Source organism: Apodemus sylvaticus, chromosome 1 (assembly GCF_947179515.1).
Source record: "Apodemus sylvaticus chromosome 1, mApoSyl1.1, whole genome shotgun sequence".
In the NCBI taxonomy this organism is placed as follows: domain Eukaryota; kingdom Metazoa; phylum Chordata; class Mammalia; order Rodentia; family Muridae; genus Apodemus; species Apodemus sylvaticus.
In genome coordinates, this window is record NC_067472.1 from 79,380,695 (window position 1) to 79,402,240 (window position 21,546).

Consider the following 21,546-nt stretch of genomic DNA (forward strand, 5'->3'; position numbering starts at 1 on the left):
TTAAACCTAATGTTATGAGTCTCCTCCATTACTGAAGCAGGGATTACCTGGAGAATAAAGGGATCTTAATAAGAAGCCCTTTCTAAAGCCCACTGCAAAGCACATGGCTCTTGCTCCCCATACCGCTGTCTCCCCCCTCCCAGCTCTGACTACCATGTCCCCAGAACAGTTTTGGGTCTGCTCTCTTACTAACCTGCTTAGAGATGAGGAAATTTAACCATGGTTTTGCATGCAGCTGAACCACTCTCAGCCATAAACTGATGATGACTCTCAGAAACTGAACTGTAAACTAGGCCAAAAAACTCCCTCCGACACATACCACATACAAACTACATACACACACAGACACACCACGCATACATACTACACATACAAACCACACACACACTACACACAAACTACATAATACACATACCACATACAAACTATAGACATACCACGCATGCATACTACACATACAAACCACATGCATACACTACATACAAACTACATATACATACACCACAGATACTACACATATATACTATATACATAGAGACCACCCACACTCCCCACACACACAAAAACACACTCACACAGAGACTTCACACCACACACACACACACACACACACACACACACACACACACACAAACACTCCATAACCACTCACCCACACACACACACCATACACACCACACACTTTTTTCTTGTGCTGCAACTCAGGGAATTGTATATGGTAGGTAAGTGTTCTACCATTGGGCTACATTATCTTTTTTTTTTTTTAAAGATTTATTTATTTATTTTATATGTATGAATACACCATTGCTCTCTTCAGACACACCAGAAGAAGGCAGCAGATCCCATTACAGATGGTTATGAGCCACCATGTTGTTGCTGGGACTTGCACTCAGGACCTCTGGAAGAACAGTAGGTGCTCTTACCCACTGAGCCATCTCTCCAGCCATGGGCTACTTTATCTACCCAGCTCACATTTCCTTTATTGGGGGATGGGGTGGGATTGAGACAGAGACTCCCTGTGTAACCGTGGCCCACCTGAAACTGTCTGAGATCCACCTGTTGCTGCCTCCCAGTTGCTGGGATTAAAGGTGTGTGCCACCGTGCTTGTCTGGCGATTTCTTTTCTGAGAGGGAGGTCTTGCTATGTAGCCTAAGCTAGAATGAAACCGTGTGTGTGTGTGTGTGTGTGTGTGTGTGTGTGTGTGTCTGTCTGTCTGTCTGTCTGTCTGAGTCTATGTCTGTATGGTAGCAGGGATTAAATCTAGGATCTTGTATATACTTAGCACTGAACTATGTCCTCAACTTTTTTAAAAAAATATTTTTTAATTTTCAGATAAGATCTCCCTGAGTACTTTAGATTGACTTTGAACTCACTCTACAGTCCAAGCTGGCCTTGGTTTTTGTGACCCTCTCCAGGAACTGGAATTATAGCCCTGGATCACCAGACCTAATATAAAATCCTAATGCTATCACCAGATGATAGAGAGCAAAAGTAGAAGCCAGGCATGGTGGCATATGCCTTTAATTTCAGCAGCTGGGGAGCAGGGGTGTATCACAGGGTCAGAGCCTGGAGCCTGGAGACAGGAGGGAGACCCTAACCCTGTATCCACTCAGCTGACTACTATTTTCCAGGTGCCACTATGTGGAGAGCTCTGTGCGTGCCGAGGTGAAGAAGTCAGCTTTACCCTGAGGGTTCCACTTCCGTGTGGAACCATACATAAAATCACACACTTGGGCTAAGTGCTGGGTGACAGGGAGGGACAAGTGTTGTGGATTTGGAAGAGTGCCTGCAGAAGGGGGCCTAAGGTGTGACCACCCCTTTCCTCTCTACGGGGACTGCCACCACCCTCACAGACACCCATGGTTCATTGCCCGCTAGGTTCCTGCTTGCCCCAGCATCCTCTGCGCAGCCACGCAGAAGCCGGGTGCCCCAGGGAGCCTGGCTGCCATGCCATCTCCTCTCCCTGTCTCCTTCCTCCTCTTCCTTACCTTAGTAGGAGGCAGGCCCCAGAAGTCCTTACTGGTGGAGGTAGAAGGTATGTCTGTCTGTACGGCTGAGGGGAAGGAGCTAGGGTTGAGAGCCTGGGTTCTGGGTTCAGTAACTGGCCTTCTTTGAGCCTCCATTTTCTTACTTGTAAACTGGGAGGAGTCAGAAAGACCCTTAGAGCTTCCCATATGGTGAAATTCTGGGGTCCCTTGATTTATGAGGAGGGGAGAGGGGCTGGGGCTCCCCTTTTCCTCTCCCCACAGAGGGAGGCAATGCTGTGCTGCCCTGCCTCCCGGACTCCTCACCTGTCTCTTCTGAGAAGCTGGCCTGGTATCGAGGTAACCAGTCAACGCCCTTCCTGGAGCTGAGCTCCAGGTCCCCTCGCATGGGTGTGCACGTGGGACCCAAGGGCATCTCGCTAGTGATTGTCAATGTCTCGGACAATATGGGGGGCTTCTACCTGTGTCAGAAGAGGCCCCCTTTCAAGGACATCTGGCAGCCTGCCTGGACAGTAAATGTGGAGGATAGTGGTGAGTGCCTGGCAGGGCTGGGCTGTGGGGGTTGGTTGTAAAGAGGGGCTCGCTGTGGACAGAGGAAGTTCTTTGGTCTGGTGGGGCTACAGCGGTGAAGAAGGAGTTAGTTCTAGGCACCTATGGCTTGGTAAATGCTCTGAGTGATATCCTGTCTCTGTCTCGCTCATCTGTTAGTCGTAGTTGCTTTTTCCCTCTATCTCTGGCTCTGCTTTTCTGGGCCTCTGTATCTCCCCTTTCTCCCGATCTGTGTCTAGTCTGGGGTCTCTTCCCAGGGGAGTTGTTCCGGTGGAATGCTTCAGATGTGGGGGACCTGGACTGTGACCTAAGGAACAGGTCCTCAGGGAGCCACAGGTCCACTTCTGGTTCCCAGCTGTATGTGTGGACTAAAGGCGGTCCTAAGGCCTGGGGAACAAAGCCTGTATGTGCCCCATGGGGGAGCAGTCTGAATCAGAGTCTAATCAACCAAGGTAAGGGGACAGTGCCCGGATGCTGGGAAGTCGGGGCTCAAGGATAGGGATGGAGCTGAGACCTTGGGAGTCAGGGGAGATGAGGACACCCCCCCCCAGATTATATATATTTTCCTTACCTCTTCTCTCCCTGCTTTAGATCTCACTGTGGCCCCCGGCTCTACACTTTGGCTGTCCTGTGGGGTACTCTCTGTCCCAGTGGCCAAAGGCTCCATCTCCTGGACCCGTGTGCATCCTAAGACGCTTAATGTTTCATTACTGAGCCTAAACCTTGGGGGAGAGCACCCGGTCAGAGAGATGTGGGTTTGGGGATCTTTTCTGCTGTTGCCCCAAGCCACAGCTTTAGATGAAGGTACCTATTATTGTCTCCAAGGAAACGTGACCAGTGAGATGCACGTGAAGGTCAATGCAAGGTCAGGTAGGGTTTCTTCCAATTCTGGGAATCTGTGTGGAACTGGAAGAATTGGAAGGGTTAGGGGGTGTGGTTCTGTGTGTGTGTGTGTGTGTGTGTATGTGTGTGTGTGTGTGTGTGTGTGTGTGTGTGTGTGTGTGGTGTGTAGAGACAGACAGAAAGACAGATAGAAAGACAGGTAGACAGACAGGCTGACTGATGTTGTCCAACTGTAACCCTAGAACTTGGGAGGCTGAGGCATGAGTACGTGTACCAAGTCAGACTTGGAGCTGGCACCAGGACCAGCTTCAAGCCTCCTCCTAAGCTCCAGTCTCTACACTGAGTCCTAACTCCAGCTCTTGGTTCATTGCTTCTGAGAACTCGTTTTTCTGGGTCTTCTCCTGTGGCTTCTTCCTCCACCTCCACTCCCTGTTGGAGCCCTGGGCCTTGTACTCATCCTATCCACACCCTCTTCTCGTTTGGCATCCTTTACTCCCGTGGTTCCTAGGCTACCATGCCTTATACCTTTCCTGGGCTCTTTACTCCCCATACCCAATCATCTCCTGGGATTGCCATTTCATGTCCCATGGACATGTCAGCCTTGATATAGAAAGTCAAATCCACATGGTTCCCACATATACTCTTTGGGCGACTTTGCACAAATGGAGCACCCAGAATATATGTGGGTTCATTTGCCTCTTAGGAGCCTGACTATTTTCTTTTTCCTCACTCCATCCATCAAATTTGCCACAGTGTCCTGCCTATGCTTCTCCTTAATACAACACTACACGCTACCCTTACCACAGCTGTCAGGTGCTGCCTCAGCTTCCACTCCAGACTTGATCTCAACATGTGCTCGATCTCAGCTCTAACTTGGTAGACTCACTTTTGCCCTTCCCTTTGACCATGACTCCCTTAACTGCGGAATTAACCCTCTCTTAGTCCCCGCATTGCTAGGATGGCCAGGCTTTGTATGTGGTTTGTCAGTGTCTTGTGCTCTGTGGCACAATCCTTGTCTTCCTGGGAACAACTGGTTCTTCCTTAGTGGAAGGTAGAAGAGCCCCCTGAGGAGACTGAGACTTTTAGTCTGTGTCCTGCTCTGGTTTCTCAGCCGTATGTCCCTTGAGGGGTTGGGGAGTAAGATGCATTGTGGGGTCCTTGTCTCAAAGCACTTTCCTCCTAGCAGTGTGGCTCTGGCTGTTGAAGACTGGCGGATGGATAGTCCCAGTGGTGACTTTAGTATATGTCATCTTCTGTATGGTTTCTCTGGTGACTTTTCTCTATTTTCAAAGAGGTAAGTCATGTCCCTGAGTTTCCCCAAATTCTACCTCATCTTTCTCAGAACGCTGGCCAATCTGACACATCCCACAGCCTCGCCCCTCCTTTACTGTCTCTCATACTTCCTGGGGCCCCTGGCATTTATACAACCATCCCCTCTATTGACCTAAGTGACCTCCCCTGAGTCCCCCAAACTCACCTCCTACCTGCCAATCCCTCTCCTGATCCATCTCTTTAAATCCCACCAGCCTTTATCCTGAAAAGGAAAAGAAAGCGAATGACCGATCCCACTAGGAGGTAAAGTAATATGTGCCCTTTTGCTGCAAACTTTACACTTCCCTCTGTCACGTGGGTCACATGACAGATGTCACGTGCCATCTCTATTGGTTGAAATACCACCCAAGTTTAGAAGCCACCTTCAAAATCACCTTCCCTGGTGTGGTCCCAAACTCATCGGGGAGCCATCCCTACACAGTTAACTCCCAGAATAGACTGGAACTGGGAATCTCTACGTGGCTGAGCCTTAAGGTACACCAACCCTTTCTCCCTCCAGATTCTTCAAAGTGACGCCTCCCTCAGGAAACGGGACCCACAACCAGTATGGGAATGTGCTCTCCCTTCCTACATCCTCCTCTAGCCAGGGTGAGAGACCACCCACCTCAGGAGGCTTTCAACTCACACCCCTTCCTCCAGCATTAGCCAGCTATGCCTTGTCCACTCTTCTCAGAGCAGAACCTTCCCCAGAGCAGAGCCCAGGACCGAATCTCATCAGCCAAGTCCAGCCCTGGATCTTGGCCAGAGCCAGTCTTGTCCTAGAACTTGAGGCCAAGTTCCAGATTTTGATCCCTTCCCCACGGCTCTAGGCCAGTTATGCAGGCACACAGAGGCTTCCTGAAGCATTGTCTCCTTCCCCTCTGATGGCCATCTTAAATCTCTCTTTTCACCAGCCCATGCTCAGCGTTGGGCTGCTGGTCTAGGGAGCGGCCCTGGGTCCTATGGAAACCCACGCATTGAAGTCCAGGATGTTGGAGCTCAGAGCCATGAAACAGGTCAGATTTAAGGCTTGTTCCTTGGGCTTGAGAGTGCCGGAGCAGCCTGTGGTGGGATTAGTGGGCTGTAGATGGAGGAGGAGAGATGTCACTCAGTTCTCCACACTGGTCCCAAATTCAGGACTGGAAGAAGAAGGGGAGGCCTATGAAGAGCCAGACAGCGAGGAGGACTCTGAATTCTATGAGAACGACTCCAACCTTGGGCAGGACCAGCTTTCCCAGGGTGAGCTCCCATTCTCCCTGGTCCCGACACTTCCCCAACTGTGGGCTGCTGACCTATGCTAGAGATGGCCGTCTTTCTCTACTAGATGGGAGTGGCTATGAGAACCCTGAGGATGAGCCCATAGGTCCAGAGGAAGAAGACTCCTTCTCCAATGGTAATGTGGTGTTCCTGTGGGGCTGGTGGCTAGGAAAGCACGCTTGGTGCTGCAGAGCTCATTCTACCTGAGCAGCAGCTTCTGGGCTCTTTCTTCCACAGCCGAGTCTTATGAAAATGCAGATGAGGAGCTGGCCCAACCAGTTGGCAGGACGATGGGTGTGTATCTGAGTGAGTGAGGGCTGTCACTCTTGAAAGAGGCTGGAGGCCAGGAGAAAAGGTGACATCTTTGTCTCTCTTTTTGTTTCAGACTTCCTGAGCCCCCATGGGTCTGCATGGGACCCCAGCAGGGAAGCGTCCTCTCTTGGTGAGAGTGCTTAAGACATCCTTTTCTTCCTCCTCCTCCTCCTCCTCCTCCTCCTCTTGTTTTTTTTCAAGACAGGATTTCTCTGTGTGCCTGGCTAGGACATCCTTTGGTTAGTTTCAGATGATATAAACTCTGCTCTGACCTCCAAGCCCAAGCTTAACCCTGGTCTTAGACCTGATTCCTAACTCCACGCTCTATCCTGTTTCCCAATGTTTCTACCATCTCTAACCTTGAAGACCAATCTTCATCCAAATGAACCTAACATAGTTGTTCATGTCTAGAATTCCAACTTGTGGAAGGTTAAGGCATGAAGACGGCCATGGGCTTGAGGCTAGCCTGCAGTGAATTCCAGGCCAGCCCAGGCTGAATGAATCTTTGTAACAAAAAATAACAAAAAATACTCTCAACCAACTAAAACGTTGTTGACCCCAACTTCTTCTTTGACCCTCACCCTAGTCCTTTTTTTTTTTTTTTTTTTTTTTTGGTTTTTCGATACAGGGTTTCTCTGTGTAGCCCTGGCTGTCCTGAAACTCACTCTGTAGACTAGGCTGCCTCAAACTCAGAAATCCACCTGCCTCTGCCTCCCAAGTGCTGGTGTTAAAGGCATGCACCACCACTGCCCTGCTAACCCCACCCCAGTCTTAAGCAGGTTTCAACCTGGACCCCAGCTGTCTGTATTGTTTCCTATGACCTTGACTTTGGCTCCTCCCAATTCTGTTCTTGGCCCTTCCTTTGGCCTTGGCCATCTTACAGCCGAGTAAGGTCTTGATGCTGACAAACCAACCCTAGTTTGACATTAGGAGCTTCTACTTCTTGCCTGGCTCCTCCCTTGTGGCTAGGCAGCACTTCCCCTCCCCCAGCCCCAGCAGTGCTTCTGGGTCTCTAACTTTCCATCCCCTGCCTAAGCAGGGTCCCAGTCCTACGAAGACATGAGAGGGATCCTGTACGCAGCTCCTCAGCTCCACTCTGTTCGGTCTGGTCCTAGTCACGAGGAAGGTGGGAGTTTCTGTACTGTTCCTAGTTGGCCTCTGGACAGCCCCCCTCGCCCAGCTTCCCTCTCATCCTACTACACTTTCCTTGTCCTGGTCTTATCCAGATGCAGACTCTTATGAAAACATGAATACGTCTGATGACCCAGAACCAGCATGGGGAGAAGAGGGCCACAAGGGGACTTGGGGTACCACGTGACTCCCAAATGACTAGGTGAGCTGGATACTGTCCCTGGGAGAGGGGAGGAAGCTGGAGATAAATAAGGATGTGTCTTCTGGGTTCGGTGAATAAGGCCCAGACATCTTCCCATACTTGTTTGTTTGTTTGTTTGTTTGTTTGTTTGTTTTATGTAGCCTGGACTTCCTTAGGTCCCAAGAACCACATCTGACTCTGAAATCTGGAGATCCCAAGCAGATGGTGTCAGTCACTGAAATAACTTGTTTAGGATGTGTGTATGCACACACACACACACACACACACACACACACTCTCTCTCTCTCTCTCACTCACACTCACGTGCATAAACAAGCAGCGCTTCCTTCTGGCCCTTTTTGCTTTCCCCAAATAAACTCAATTAGCCACTCAAATTCTGTGAAGCATGCCCTGTGTGGGAGAAGAAGGAAAGATGGGGTTGAATCCAGCCTTGAATCACCCAGAGGAAGGAGAGCTGAGGTCTGAATACATCCTGGCCCTAGCCTTCCCATGGCCTGGCATTCAGCCACCTAACAGCCAATGATGTAAATATGTTCAGCCACTATTCCACGGTGTCCCCCAAGGGAGAGACAGTGATGGGGCTGGCAGTCTGTTTGGTTGGAACCCCTGATCACCCCTGAGCAAACTGGGAAACCCTGCCTGCCTTTCTCTTAACTCCACCTGCTCCGGGCTAACAGGTCAGTACCCCTCATCTCAGAGTTTCCGGCAACCCACCAAGTGCCCGCCCAGGGGTTCGGCTTCTGACACACGTGGACAGCATTCCAGCTCTGAGCTTACATGTTCTCACCCCTTACCTAAGACCTATAAAGCCCCCCTTCCTTAGCCCGGGTGTGCCATTTCCCTGTCCCCTCTCCTGTCCTTGGGACCTGTGAACCTACTCAAGAGTTGCTCTCAATAAATCTGCCTTTATACTTCTTCATTTGGCTTGAAGTGGCTTATTTTTTTGGCGGAGAAAACCTAATATCTTGGTGCTGAGAACCTGGGAGGAATTGAGCCTAAAGCCTCCTGTGCCAGGCCCTGGTTTTGCGGGGACCACGCCTCTCCCCTTCTCTCTTTCTCCCCTCAACTTCTGCTTGCCATTTCCCTGCATTGTTTTTCTGTTTTGTTTTTTGTTTTTCGAAACAGGGTTTCCCTGCGCAGCCCTGGCTGTCCTAGAACTCACTCTGTAGACCAGGCTGGACTAGAACTCAGAAATCCGCCTGCCTCTGCCTCCCGAGTGCTGGGATTACAGGCGTGCGCCTCCACTGTCTGGCTTATTTCCCTGCATTCTTGTAGTTCTTCTCACATTCTTTTCTGGTCGTGCCCATCTGCCTGATGTCTTTACTTGGCTGTGATATCCTCAGCCGCTTTGAGGCCACCCTCCTCTCTCTGGCTCCCATAATCTCTCCTGACTCCCATCTTCTCTTCCTCTGGTTGCCTCACAGATCCCTACCTGAGACTGTCCTGTCCCTACCTGAGACTGTCCTGTCCCTACCTGAGACTGTCCTGTCCCTACCCTACAGGATCTGGTTGACCCCCAAGTATGGTATATTTCCACCCCCCATGACTGCTATTCATCACCAGATGGTCCTGGTTCACCTGAAGGACCTCTCTTTTTTCCTTTCCAGATCCTAGCTTCCCATTTCTGAAACCATCACCACAGTCTCAAGCCCATCACTAACAGCCTCCTGTTTCAGGGACTTCTAATGTAATGCTCCCATTCTCCCGGTGAATAAGCCTACCGCTTAGTACAGAACCTTTACCTCATTAATGAGGCAGCAATTCCAACCCACCCACGGTTCCCAACCCCTACACCCTCCTTTCTAACATGCCTCCTGCAACTTCCCACTTACCATCCTGGACCTAAAAGAAGCCTTCTTTACTGTCCCCTACACCCTGACTCATACTTTCTCTTTGCCTTTACCTGAGAAGACCCTGATACACAGGCTTTGAGACAGCTCACATGGACAGTTCTAAGGCTTTTTGCATTTCTTTAGCCAAGCCTGGCCCTGGGACCCTCCCTCCCTTAACCTTAATCCAAGGACACTTCTGCAATACATAGACGACCATCTACTTTGCATCCTCTCCCATCTCTGCTCCAGAGGTCCACCTCTTTACTTCTAAACTATCCTGGCTCCCTAGGATACTGCCTCTCCACGTCTAAAGCTCAACCATGTTCTCCCACTATGATATACTTGGGGGTTCAATTTAGCCAGGGTTTTAAGATCCTCACCTCTGGTGCACCCTCAGGTGCAGGCTCTGAGGGACCTACAGCTCTTAGCTACTACAGTGGATCAGATGCTTTCATTTTGGGTCCTGGTACGGTTCTTCAGACATTGGATCCTCAGTTTTACTATGATGACTAAGCCAGGATACCAGGCAGCCAAGGAGACCCCTGGTGGGCCTCTCACTGACCCGCTCTTTTCCCTGCTCCGGGATGCTCTTTTAACAGCCCCAGCTTCGTCCTGACCAGACTCTACTGGACTACCACCTCTTTACCAATGAGAGGCTGTGGGTAGCAACAGGGGTCCCAGCCCAACACCTTAAGCCTGTCTCCCAAACCATCCCTTTTCTGCCTAAACAACTGAGCTCTGTGTACAGATGGCCCGAGCAGCGGCAGCTGATTTCACCTGTGAGGCCCTCAAGATCACCCTAATCCAGCTACCATGCTGTACTCACTCTGATCTCCTGAGTCACTCCCCCCCCCTCCTTGGACACTCAGTCCATTCCTTTCATCTGTTATAACTGGAAAGCTCCCAGGCCACCTTGTCCCTAACCCTGCTCTAAAGGCCCTACAAGCCTTCTTGTTCCGTCTTCCTGGAATATCCCTTCCCACTCCTGCCTAGAGGTGGTGGAGGCCCTTTGTTCACCTCAGCCTGGCCTCCTAGGCCTACCTCTCACAAACCCACAACTCACCTTTTGTGAGGTTGGAAGTTCCCTTATAGATAACGCAGGAAGCCACTAGTCACCATATGAAGTCACACCTTGGTTGAAACAGTTGAGGCAAACTGCCTCCCAACAGGAACCTCTTTACAAAAGGCTGAGCTAATTACTCTAACCAGGGCACTCCGTGTTGCCAAAGAATTGCAAGTTAACATCTATATGGTCTCAGAGTAATTCACAGCCACTCTGTCCTGTGGAAGGAAAGGGGGTTCCTCACCACCAAGGAGTAGAAAGGAGGTTCCTTACCACCATGGACACTCTTGTCAGTGGTTCCCTTATAGCCAAGATCTTGGAGGTCCTCCAACTCCCAGAAGAGGTTCCCACAATTGACTGTGGGAACAACAGACCTCCACAGACCCAGTTCCTCTGGGTAATGCTAGGGCTGACTTAGTGGCCTGGGGTTTCGCTTCCAGTGCCTCTAGACCCACAGAGCACATTGTCTGCTTGACATCTTCCTACCAACCTCAGTACCAGCCAGAGGAAAAAACAAAATTCCTTGGCGAAGAGACCACACAGGTGAAAGATGGATGGTTTTACCTAAGTCACTGCTTTATTCTTCTCCAGAAGTAGATGCCGTCCATCCTCTCTGACATCCACCAAAGTCTACACATGAGCCCTGAGGCCCTATTCCAATTTCTAGAATCCCTTTTCAATCCAACTGACCTTCAAGCCCATATTTTACAGGTCCATGCCAAATGTGTACCAATACCAACCTACAGGGGGCTTTCCAGATATGTCAGCTTCTGCACCAGCTCCTTACTGGAAAACTAACTTCATGTACCTGCCTACCTACAAGAAACTCTGCTTTCTCCTAACTGTTGTTGACACCTTTACGGGTGGATCGAGACGCTCCCCACCTTCAGGGAAATAGCAGACATGGTGGCCCAAACCCTCCTGGAACACATCATCCCCTGGTTTGGGCTGACAACAGTCCAGCTTTCACCTTCAAGATGGCTGAACTCCTGTCTGAAGCTTTCAACATCTGGAAACTATATATCCTTTACAGTCCACAGTCTTTGGGAAAGGTAGAAAGAACCAATAGCCCCATGGAACAACTCACCATGTTGTCCCTTGAGCTCAGATTGTCCAGACCTTCCTCTCTCCCCATTGCTCTCACCCACCTCTGATCAATTCCACATTCTCCTACAAACCTCAGCTCCTGTACAGAAGGCCGTTTCTCCTCAGTCACCATCTCCTAGCCCAAAGTGCCCCATTAGCTGCCTACTTACCTATGTTCGCTTCTCCACTGTCACATTGACAGCTCTCTCCCTACCTCCATGTACAGCTGCTGCTGACTTCTCAAACAATTCTCTCCTAAGTCTTTAGAGCCCTGGTGGATGGGACCCTACACCGTGAGCCTCACCACCCCCTTGGCCACCAAACTCCTGGGACATCAGTGTTGGTACCATCTATCTAGGTTCAAAATGGCCCCAACCCAAGATGGATGGTCCATCCAGCAGCTGGGACACACTACTCTCAGAGATCCTAAAGAACAGGTCTAAATGGCCTGGCATGGCTGTGTTCATACTCAACAGATTCACTTTCATCTCTTTCTCTTTCTGGGTCTCATTTTTTTCCTCTGTTACCCCTGCCACACAGTGACATTGTGGGCCAGGCTGACTGTCCCTCTGTGGGATGCCAAGATGTTCTCTCTACCCTGGTATCCCTCTTTAAATGCACAGAAAGTTTCTGTTACCCCATGCTCTGCTTTACCTTTGCAATACTACTAACATAACTTTGATGTCTGCCTGGTCACCCCCAGTGGGGTTCTTCTGGTGCAATGACGCTATATCAAAAAAAAAGTGTCCCCTGGTGATCCCTCCTCTCTATGTGCCCAGTGATGCCAAATGGGAAGGACACGGCCATGCTCTCCCTCCAATTCACTCCTCCCAGCTTCAGGCACTGTTTACTCAGACCTGCCCCCTGCTCCCCATTGCAGCACTGGTAGGGATTGCTATGATGGCTTCAACAAGAGCAACTGGCTTAAATGTAGGCACCATGGGATACTCAGTGCTGGGATCAAAGGGGTGTGTGGCTGTCTCCAACAGTCCATCAACAACATAGCATTGTCATTGGCCTCCCTCCAGTATCAGATCACTTCCGTGGCCCTGATGGCCATGCAGAACTGGAGAGCATTGGACTTCCTCACGGCAGATAAGGGAGGCACCTGCATGTTCTCAGGAGAAGAGTGCTAGTACTATATCAATAAGTCTGGCCTGGTGGGAACTAATATAGAGTCACTCCATGAGTCGTCTGAAGAACTTCACCAATACAACCAGGGCACATCTCCATTCCACCCTTTCTGGCAGTCCTCACTCTTCAAGGATGAAGGTAATAACCTGTCTATTTTTTTCTTCTAGCCCCCTGCCTCCTCTGATTTCTCCAGGAATGGATTCCCAAAGTTTCCAGAGCAGTGGTCAACCAAATGCTTCTCTAGCCAGACCTCCCGCAGAGCATCTGACCCCGAGCCTACCAACTCCTGAGTCTCCCACCCCAAGCCATCCATCTTCAGCAAGAAGTAGCCAGATCTGAAGTGATGCCCCTGTACCCAGATGGGTTGGGGTGTTTGGTTGGAACCCCTACTTGCCACAGCACAAGCTGGGAAACCCTGTCTGTTCTTGTTCCCTCAACACACTGTCCAGAAAAAACTCTGAGTTAACACATCATCTTGAACTCAAGTGCCAACCTAGGAGTTCAGCTTTTGACCATATACAGGCACCATCCCAGCTCCGAGCTTACCCCACATTGTTACCCCTCACCTAAGACCTATAAAATCCCCTTACCTTAGCTCTTGTGCATGATTGCCTTGGCCCCATTCCTTGGGACCAGTGAACCCATTTGAGAGCTGCCCCCAATAAACCTGCCTTTATACTTTTATTTTGTCGACAGAGAAAACCTGTCTACAGTCTAGTTAGAAAACATTATCTAAGCCGGACGTGGTGGCGCATGCCTATAATCCCAGCACTTGAGAGGCAGAGGCAGGCGGATTTCTGAGTTTGAGGCCAGCCTAGTCTACAGAGTGAGTTCCAGGACAGCCAGGACTACACAGAGAAACCCTGACTCAAAAAAACAAACAACAAAAAAACAAAAAACAAAAAACAAAAAACAAAAAACAAAAAAAAAAGAAAAAAAAAGAAAAAAGAAAACATTATCTACCACCACTAAAGATTTATTGTCTTCTCTATTCTAAGCATTAACATGTATAGCCATTTTGTTGGTACCACAAGGCACAAACTTCTTGAGTATGCCAATATTTATCAAAGTGAATTTATATGTAAAATTGAAGTGTGTGTGTGTGTGTGTATGTGTGTGTGTGACTTTTTGAGATGAAGTTTTGATATGTATCTTACTTAGGGTTTCTATTTCTGTGATAAACACCATGACTGAAAGCAACTTAGGAAAGAAATGGTTGTTTCATCCTTACGGCTTGTAGTGCATCATCCAGGGAAGTCAAGGCAGGATTTGGAAGTGGGAACTGATACATGGGTCATAGAGGAATGCTGCTTACTGGCTTGCTCTCCGTGACTTGCTTAGCTTGCTTTCTTATACCATCTAGGATCACCTGCCCAGGAATAGCACTGCTGACCCTGGCCTGGGCCCTCTCCAGTCATTTAGCAAGAAAATGCCCCCACAGACTTACCTACAGGCCAGTGTGATGGTGGTGTCCTCTCAACTGAGAATCCCTTTCCCAAATGACTCCATCTTGGGTCAAGTTGATAAAAAAAAAACTAACCAGCACACTCTGTGTCTATCCCAGTCCTAAACTTATGGGCTGAAGTGACCCCTGCATCACGAAGAGTTGGAATTACAATTGAAGGCTGTCTTTGTACTTTTCTTGTTGGTACTCGGACCAAACTTAGGGCCTCGCACAGGCTCCTAGAACACTGTGCTAACTGAGCTTTGTGAAATATGTTTGCTTCTCACTCATATCTCCTGGTGTTGGGTGTCTAGTATTCTTAGCCTCTCTGAAGTGATGTGTGTGTGTGTGTGTGTGTGTGTGTGTGTGTGTGCACGCGCATGCGCACCTGGGCGTACCAGTAAGTTGATTGATGGGTGGTAGCTTCAAGATGGGAATGGTCACCAGAGAGACCAGGTAGGATTAGAGGGTTGGGAATCTCAGCCCATCCCTCCTCCAAAAAGGGGAGAGAATCTGAAAGGTTAAGTTGATGGCTACTGAAGCAATTAATCATGCCTATGTATAAATCTGGAGGGATGAAAGAAAAGGATCATAAGTTCGAGGCCAGCCTGGACTATGGAAACAAAAGCAGAAAAGAGAAGGAGAGGCTTGGAGAACTCCTGGGCAGCTCAACACAAAAGTGGATGCTTTTGGAAAGTGTATTGAGCCTGCGAAGAGGCTTGTGGGAATCCTGGCTTGTATCAGTTTCTCAAAAGCACAAGTGCGGTGCACTACATATAACCTTAGGATTTACCAGGCTAGGGCAGGAGGATGGGGGTGGGGGACGGTTGTGTTCAAGCTATCTGGTCTCAGAACAAAAACAAACATTAAATGGCACACATAGAACAGCCTTGGGTCTGCCGCAGGGGCCAGCCTTGGGACTGCTGCTCTGGTCCTGAGGGATCTGGTGTCTTTGGGGTGACGTTGTCAGTACTCAACTAGATCACAGGCTGTCACCTGGTGTCACTGAAAAGTTAGTTACTTGTCAGTGGGGAGAAATTCCCATACCTTTTTGGGATCATACAGATCTATGTTGTTGATTATTGTTCAGTGAGAGTGTAGGAAACAAAGAATTTGATTATATTTGTTACTGTATTATCAGATTACTTTTTTTTTTTTTTTTTTTTGGCTTTTCAAGATAGGATTTCTCTGTATAGCTCTGGCTGTCCTGGAACTCTCTCTGTAGACCAGGCTGGCCTCGAACTCAGAAAGCCACCTGCCTCTGCCTCCCAAGTACTGGGTTTATAGGCGTGCACCACCATGCCCAGCTATCAGATTACTTTTTAAAAATTTATCTTATGTATGTGAGTACACTGTAGTTCTCTTCAGACACACCAAGAATGGGCATTGGATCCTATCACAGATGGGATTGTGAGCCACCATGTGGTTGCTGGGAATTGAACTCAGGACCTCTGGAAGAGCAGCCAATGCTCTTAACCACTGATCCATCTCTCCAGCCCCTAGGTTGCATTTATTAATTCATTCCCTTCACAAAATCCCTCTAAGTGTACTAATATGACAACTTCATGTATGAAGAGATTAAGGCAGGCCGAGAAGATCAATAACATGCCAAGACCTGTCTAGTCATTAGGTTGCGAGGCTGATCGAGCTAGCTCTCTGTTCACATTCAACCTTGATGTTCTCTTTTCTGGTTCTTTATCTGTGTGCTTTGTGGTGCTGGGGATTACAGGTTGGGCTCTGGGTGTGCTTGGCCTGTGCTCTGTCACTGAGCCATAACTCAGCCCCCTGCCTCCTGACACAATACTGTGGAAGGGGAGCTGATCATCAGGGAAGCTAAGTAGCATATCTACAGTCATACCATTCAGGTCTGAGCGTGTTGTCACCCTCTCTCTCCACTTGGTTAAGTGGAGCCTTGTCCTTACACAAACCACACCTGCAAAGCCTTTCTGAGCAAGTATGTAGCCTTGGAAACTGCCATGGGCAGGTATCATGCCACCCCATTTGGTAACATATCATTGGTCACTGATTCCTGATGTCTTCCACTGGTCCTGTTCTCCCTGTCACCAGTGTCCCTAGCTCCAGTAACCTTCTGGAACTCAGACCAGAATCTGAAATCTAGTCTTTCATTCTTTTAAGAAGTTTAAAAATTTTATGTGTGGGGGTGGTTTGTCCTCATGTCTGTCTGTGAACCACACACTTGCCTGGTGCCTGAAGAAGCCAGAAGAGGATGTTGGATCCCTCAGGACTGACATGTGCTTGTGAGCTGCCACATGGTTGTGAATTGAACCCTAGTTTTCTAGAAGGACACCCAGAGTTCCTAACAACCGCGTCATTTTTCCAGTCTCTAAAACCCAATATTTCCTACAAAAGAAATTTCAAAACTTTATGTGAGACTAACTACAATAAAAAAAACCTTACCACTGTTCTTTTTTACATTTATTTTATGTGTATGAGTATTTGCCTGCACATATGCATACCATATATGTGCCCAGAATCCACAGAAGTCAGAGAGGGCATCAGATCCCCTGGAACTGGAGTTACATATGGTTTGTGAATCTTTATGTGGGTTCTGAAAACAGAACCCAGGTCCTCTGAGAAGATGCAAGTGCTCTTAACTGCTAAGACATCCCTCCAGTCCCTATACTCTCCCTCCTCCCTCCAGTCCCTATACTCTCCCTCCTCCCTCCAGTCCCTATAATCTCCCTTCTTCCTCCAGTCCCTATAATCTCCCTCCTCCCTCCAGTCTCTATAATCTCCCTCCTCCCTCCAGTCCCTATAATCTCCCTCCTCCCTCCAGTCCCTATAATCTCCCTTCTCCCTTCAGTCCCTATAATCTCCTCCCTTCCTCCAGTCCCTATAATCTCCCTCCTCCCTCCAGTCCCTATAATCTCCCTCCTCCCTTCAGTCCCTTTAATCATCTCCCTCCTCCCTCCAGTCTCTATAATCTCCCTCCTCCCTCCAGTCCCTATAATCATCTCCCTCCTCCCTCCAGTCCCTATAATCTCCCTCCCTCCCTCCAGTCCCTATACTCTCTTCCCTCCCTCCAGTCCCTATAATCTCCCTCCCTCCCTCCAGTCCCTATAGTCTCCCTCCTCCCTCCAGTCCCTTTAATCATCTCCCTCCAGTCCCTATAATCTCCTCCCTTCCTCCAGTCCCTATAATCTCCCTCCTCCCTCCAGTCCCTATAATCTCCCTCCTCCCTCCAGTCCCTTTAATCATCTCCCTCCTCCCTCCAGTCCCTATATCTCCCTCCTCCCTCCAGTCTCTATAATCATCTCCCTCCTCCCTCCAGTCCCTATAATCATCTCCCTCCTCCCTCCAGTCCTTATAATCTCCCTCCCTCCCTCCAGTCCCTGTACTCTCCTCCCTCCCTCCAGTCCCTACAATCTCCCTCCTCCCTCCAGTCCCTATAATCTCCCTCCTCCCTCCAGTCCCTATAATCATCTCCCTCCCTCCAGTCCCTATAATCATCTCCCTCCCTCCAGTCCCTACAATCTCCCTCCTCCCTCCAGTCCCTATAATCTCCCTCCTCCCTCCAGTCCCTATAATCTCCCTCCTCCCCCCAGTCCCTATAATCTCCCTCCTCCCTCCAGTCCCTATAATCATCTCCCTCCCTCCAGTCCCTATAATCTCCCTCCTACCTCTTTCCTTCTCTCTCTCTCCCTCCCTCCCTCCATATCTCTCTCTCTCTCTCTCTCTCTCTCTCTCTCTCTCTCTCTCTCTCTCTCTCTCTCTCTCTTATACAGGTTCTCATGCATACCAGTCTGGTTTCCAGCTCTCTATATAGCTTAGGATGACCTTGGGCTTCTGATTTTCCTGCTTTTATTTTGCCTCCTGAATTGGGGAATTAGCGGCATGTGCTGCTGCACCCAGTTAACGTGGTACTGGGGATGGAACATAGTATCACACGTGTTAATAACACCATCAGCTGGTTAATGTGGTACTGGGGATGGAACACAGTATCACACGTGTTAATAACACCATCAGCTGGTTAACGTGGTACTGGGGATGGAACACAGTATCACACGTGTTAATAACACCATCAGCTGGTTAACGTGGTACTGGGGATGGAACACAGTATCACACGTGTTAATAACACCATCAGCTGAGAGACTCCCTCAGCCTGCTGGATGATGGCCTCAACTCCCATGTTGAACACCCAGCTTCTGGGAAGGATCCTTCTTCCTTGTCTATGCCCGGCAGAGAGTCAGGCCTCAGCCAGTTGCGGGTGCTCCCTTGGCAGGTCTTCTAACTTCAGCTCCAGGACTCCTGCTACCTTGTGGACTGCTCCCCCATGCATCTTCTCCCTCACCAATTGCAGTGGCTTTGATCTTTATTTCTGGCATCATGAATATTCTGCTTACTTTTGAGCTCAATTATTAAAAGAAAAAAATGGCTGGGGGTGTGACTCAGTGTCGCAGTACTTGCTTAACATGGGTGGAACCTGGGGTTCCAATCTTAGACCTTGAAACCCAAATCAACAAAGAAACACTCCTAGTTAAATTTTCATAATATATGCTTGCTTAGGGGTATGACCCTCCATCATTTCCTCGGGTGGAATTTATTCTTGAACAGAGGTCCCTTGACTCCTGTTGATATGAAGGAGTGGTCTGTTCAGCCAGCTGGGTCCATGTTGATGTCTGTGACTCATGTTACTACCAAAGACCACACAGATGTCCACAGTCCGTACTACACCTGAAGTCATGTTAATGTCTGTGGGTCACCCTGCTGCCAGGGCCCATGTTGGTGTCCTTGACTAGCGTTGTCCTGGAGGAGTCCATGTTGATGCCCTTGGCCTGTGCTGCCACCAAGGGCTGTGATAGTGTCTGTGGCCCATGCTGAGGTAGAGGGTTGTGTTGATGTCCATAGTCTGCACTGTCACTGGAGACCATGCTGATGTCTGTGACACATGCTGACACTGGAGACCATGTGGGTGTCTGTGGTCCATGCTGTCACCAGAAACCATGTGGAAGTCCTTGACGAGTGTTCCTCCTGAGTATAAAAGGCAAGCCAGGAAGTTCCTTCTACAGTGACACGGATGGCCTCATGCTCACAGTTGATGTTTTCTTTTCTTTTTTTAATTTATTTAAACTTATTTTATGTGCATTGGTGTGAGAGTGTCAAAACCCTTGGAACCGGAATTACAAACAGTTGTGAACTGCCATGTAGGTGCTCGGAATTGAACCCGGGTCCTTTGGAAGGGCAAGGCCTTTAGCCACTAAGCCATTTCTTCAGCACCCCAACTCATAGTTGAGAAGGAGGGACACAGACGTTTAGATGATAACCCTTTCCCCTTCTTGCAAAATAGCCGCTTAGACAGGAAACGATCAAAGAGAAGTCTTAAAAATTGTAATAAGGATGCCAAAATATAGCTTTCTACAACTGATGGCTTCTGGTTGGAGTATGGGTGGGGAAATACTAAGTTTTCTTTAAGAGACTGGCCACTGGAAGTTGGACCACATTGCAATGAGGATATAGACAAGACAGATTGGACTTGTGTGTTTTTTTTTTTTTTCCTTGTCCTTCATTTTTTTTGGTGGGGAGGGAATCAGACCACTGTTTTCTCTGTAGCTCAGGATAATATATGAATTTCAATCATCAGCCCTCACCACTTCTTTTTTTTAATGTTTCTTTTGTTGTTGTTTGAAGCAGATTTCTCCGTATAACTGTGGCTGTCCTGGAACTCAGTCCTGTAGACCAGGCTGGCCTTGAACTCATGGAGAGCTGCCTGCCTCTGCCTCTGCCTCTGCCTCCGAGTGCTGAGATGAGAAGTGGGCGCCACCTCTCTTGGGAGCCGACACTTTCTCGTGTGACTATCATGCATGTGCACATAATTAAAATACATTTTCCCTTGTTAAACTGTCAGCTTTTCTAGACATTTTTATTTATCAAACTCTCAGGCATAGAGGAAAGTTGTCCTTGTTAAAAAACAAACAAACATTTATTTAGGACTAGAGAGATGGCTCGGAGGTTAAGAGTACTGACTGCTTGCTCTTCCAGAGGTCCTTGAGTTCATTTCCCAGTAACCACATGATGACTCACAACCATCTGCAATGGGATCTGATGCCCTCTTCTGGTGTGTCTGAAGACAGCAACGGTGTGTACTCATCTACATAAAATAAATAAATAAATAGATCTTAAAAACAAAATAAAACAATATTTATTTTTATCTTAAGTGTATTCGTGTCTCGCCAGCATGTCCTTCTCTGCACCACATGCATGCAGTGCCTGTGGAGGCAGGAAGAGCATATAGGGTCTCCTGGAATTGAAGCTGCGACTGCTGTGAGCCTCCATGTGGCTGCCAGAAATCCAATCCAGCAATAAATAAACACGACCTGGGGGGCGGGGGCAGAGACGAGCTGTGTGAGATCGAGAGTAAATGCTGTTGTCTTACGTCTCCTGTTTTCTCTTTATATTTTCTTCATCCCTCCCCCTTCCCCACCTCCATCTTGACATAGTCTTGTTATTTAGTCCAAGTTGGTTTTAAACTCACGATTCTTCCGCTCCATCTTTCTTGTGCTGGGATTACAGACCAGCCAGCACAACCTGGCCTTCTTGTTCACAGTCCTAGTGTGCATTTCTTCTACAGAGGATGGTTTTTCAGAGCTACACCCGGGTCTGCATTTCTCCAAACAGTCACCGCAAAATATATCACAGAAGTATGCGGCAGGGTAGGCATGTTTTGGTCTGCATTAGGGCATTTACTCTATCTTGGCTTATGAGTTGGCAAGGAAGACTTTGCCTTTCTTTGATAGACCACAGGAAAATAGCGGCCCCTGCTGGTGGCTGCATGTCTTTGATCCTGCCAGGGTAGAGTCACTTGGAGCAGGTGTGGCAAAGTTGTTACTGTTGTGTAGTGGAAGAGGTGTCCTGGATGGACTGTGGGTAGCAAACTGTGGGTGGTAGTACATGCGTGTAATCCCAACACTGGAAAGGCTGGAGCAGGAGGCTTTGGACCAGGGCAGCTGGAGCTGAGATGCCAAATCTTCTAAGTACAGACTCCATTTTAGAGAAACTAAGTTTGAACTCAGGTAAAGTAAAAGAACGGTACCTAGCATTAGTTTCCAAGTTGTCCCTCCAACAAAACGCGAGCCTAGCTCCGGTCTCTAGGCTAATCCCCAACAAGACCAGCATTTCCTGGTTACACCCTCAACAAGATCAGTGTCTCCAGGTTATTCCCCCAACAAAACTGCAGCCCCAGATTACAAGCCCACCCCTGCCTAATGACCACCAATGCAGAGGGGAACAGAAATTAAGCTTATGATATGACTCCCAGCACCAGCCAATTATGTTAAAGGCCATAATAGCTTGTCAATTAGATGCTTGCACATGTTCTCCCTGCTTGCTGCTTACTATAAAGCCTTGCCCTGATAGATATTTGGGGATTCCCCCCACCC

The 21,546-nt window shown here is 48.7% G+C and overlaps 1 protein-coding gene across 4 annotated transcripts; it reads left to right on the forward strand.

Annotated features, from left to right (window-relative positions):
• Positions 1-232: 232 nt before the first annotated feature.
• On the forward strand, positions 233-13,389 carry Cd19 (CD19 molecule). 4 transcript variants are annotated; one of them, XM_052199485.1, is made up of 17 exons: positions 233-722; positions 818-909; positions 1,632-2,035; positions 2,250-2,516; positions 2,792-2,986; positions 3,126-3,404; positions 4,561-4,671; positions 4,904-4,952; positions 5,209-5,297; positions 5,603-5,704; positions 5,826-5,927; positions 6,013-6,081; positions 6,183-6,239; positions 6,331-6,387; positions 7,297-7,383; positions 7,484-7,590; positions 7,731-8,509. In XM_052199485.1, the coding sequence occupies exons 3-16, from the start codon at positions 1,948-1,950 to the stop codon at positions 7,573-7,575; spliced, it is 1,644 nt and encodes a 547-aa protein (XP_052055445.1). In that variant the 5' UTR covers positions 233-722; positions 818-909; positions 1,632-1,947; the 3' UTR covers positions 7,576-7,590; positions 7,731-8,509. The 4 variants fall into 4 exon arrangements, with proteins under 4 accessions (XP_052055445.1, XP_052055428.1, XP_052055439.1 ...); XM_052199468.1 differs by lacking the exons at positions 233-722; positions 818-909; positions 7,731-8,509 and adding an exon at positions 12,873-13,389 and having other exon boundaries at positions 1,879-2,035; XM_052199479.1 differs by lacking the exons at positions 233-722; positions 818-909 and having other exon boundaries at positions 1,879-2,035; positions 4,564-4,671.
• The last annotated feature ends 8,157 nt before the right edge of the window (positions 13,390-21,546 follow it).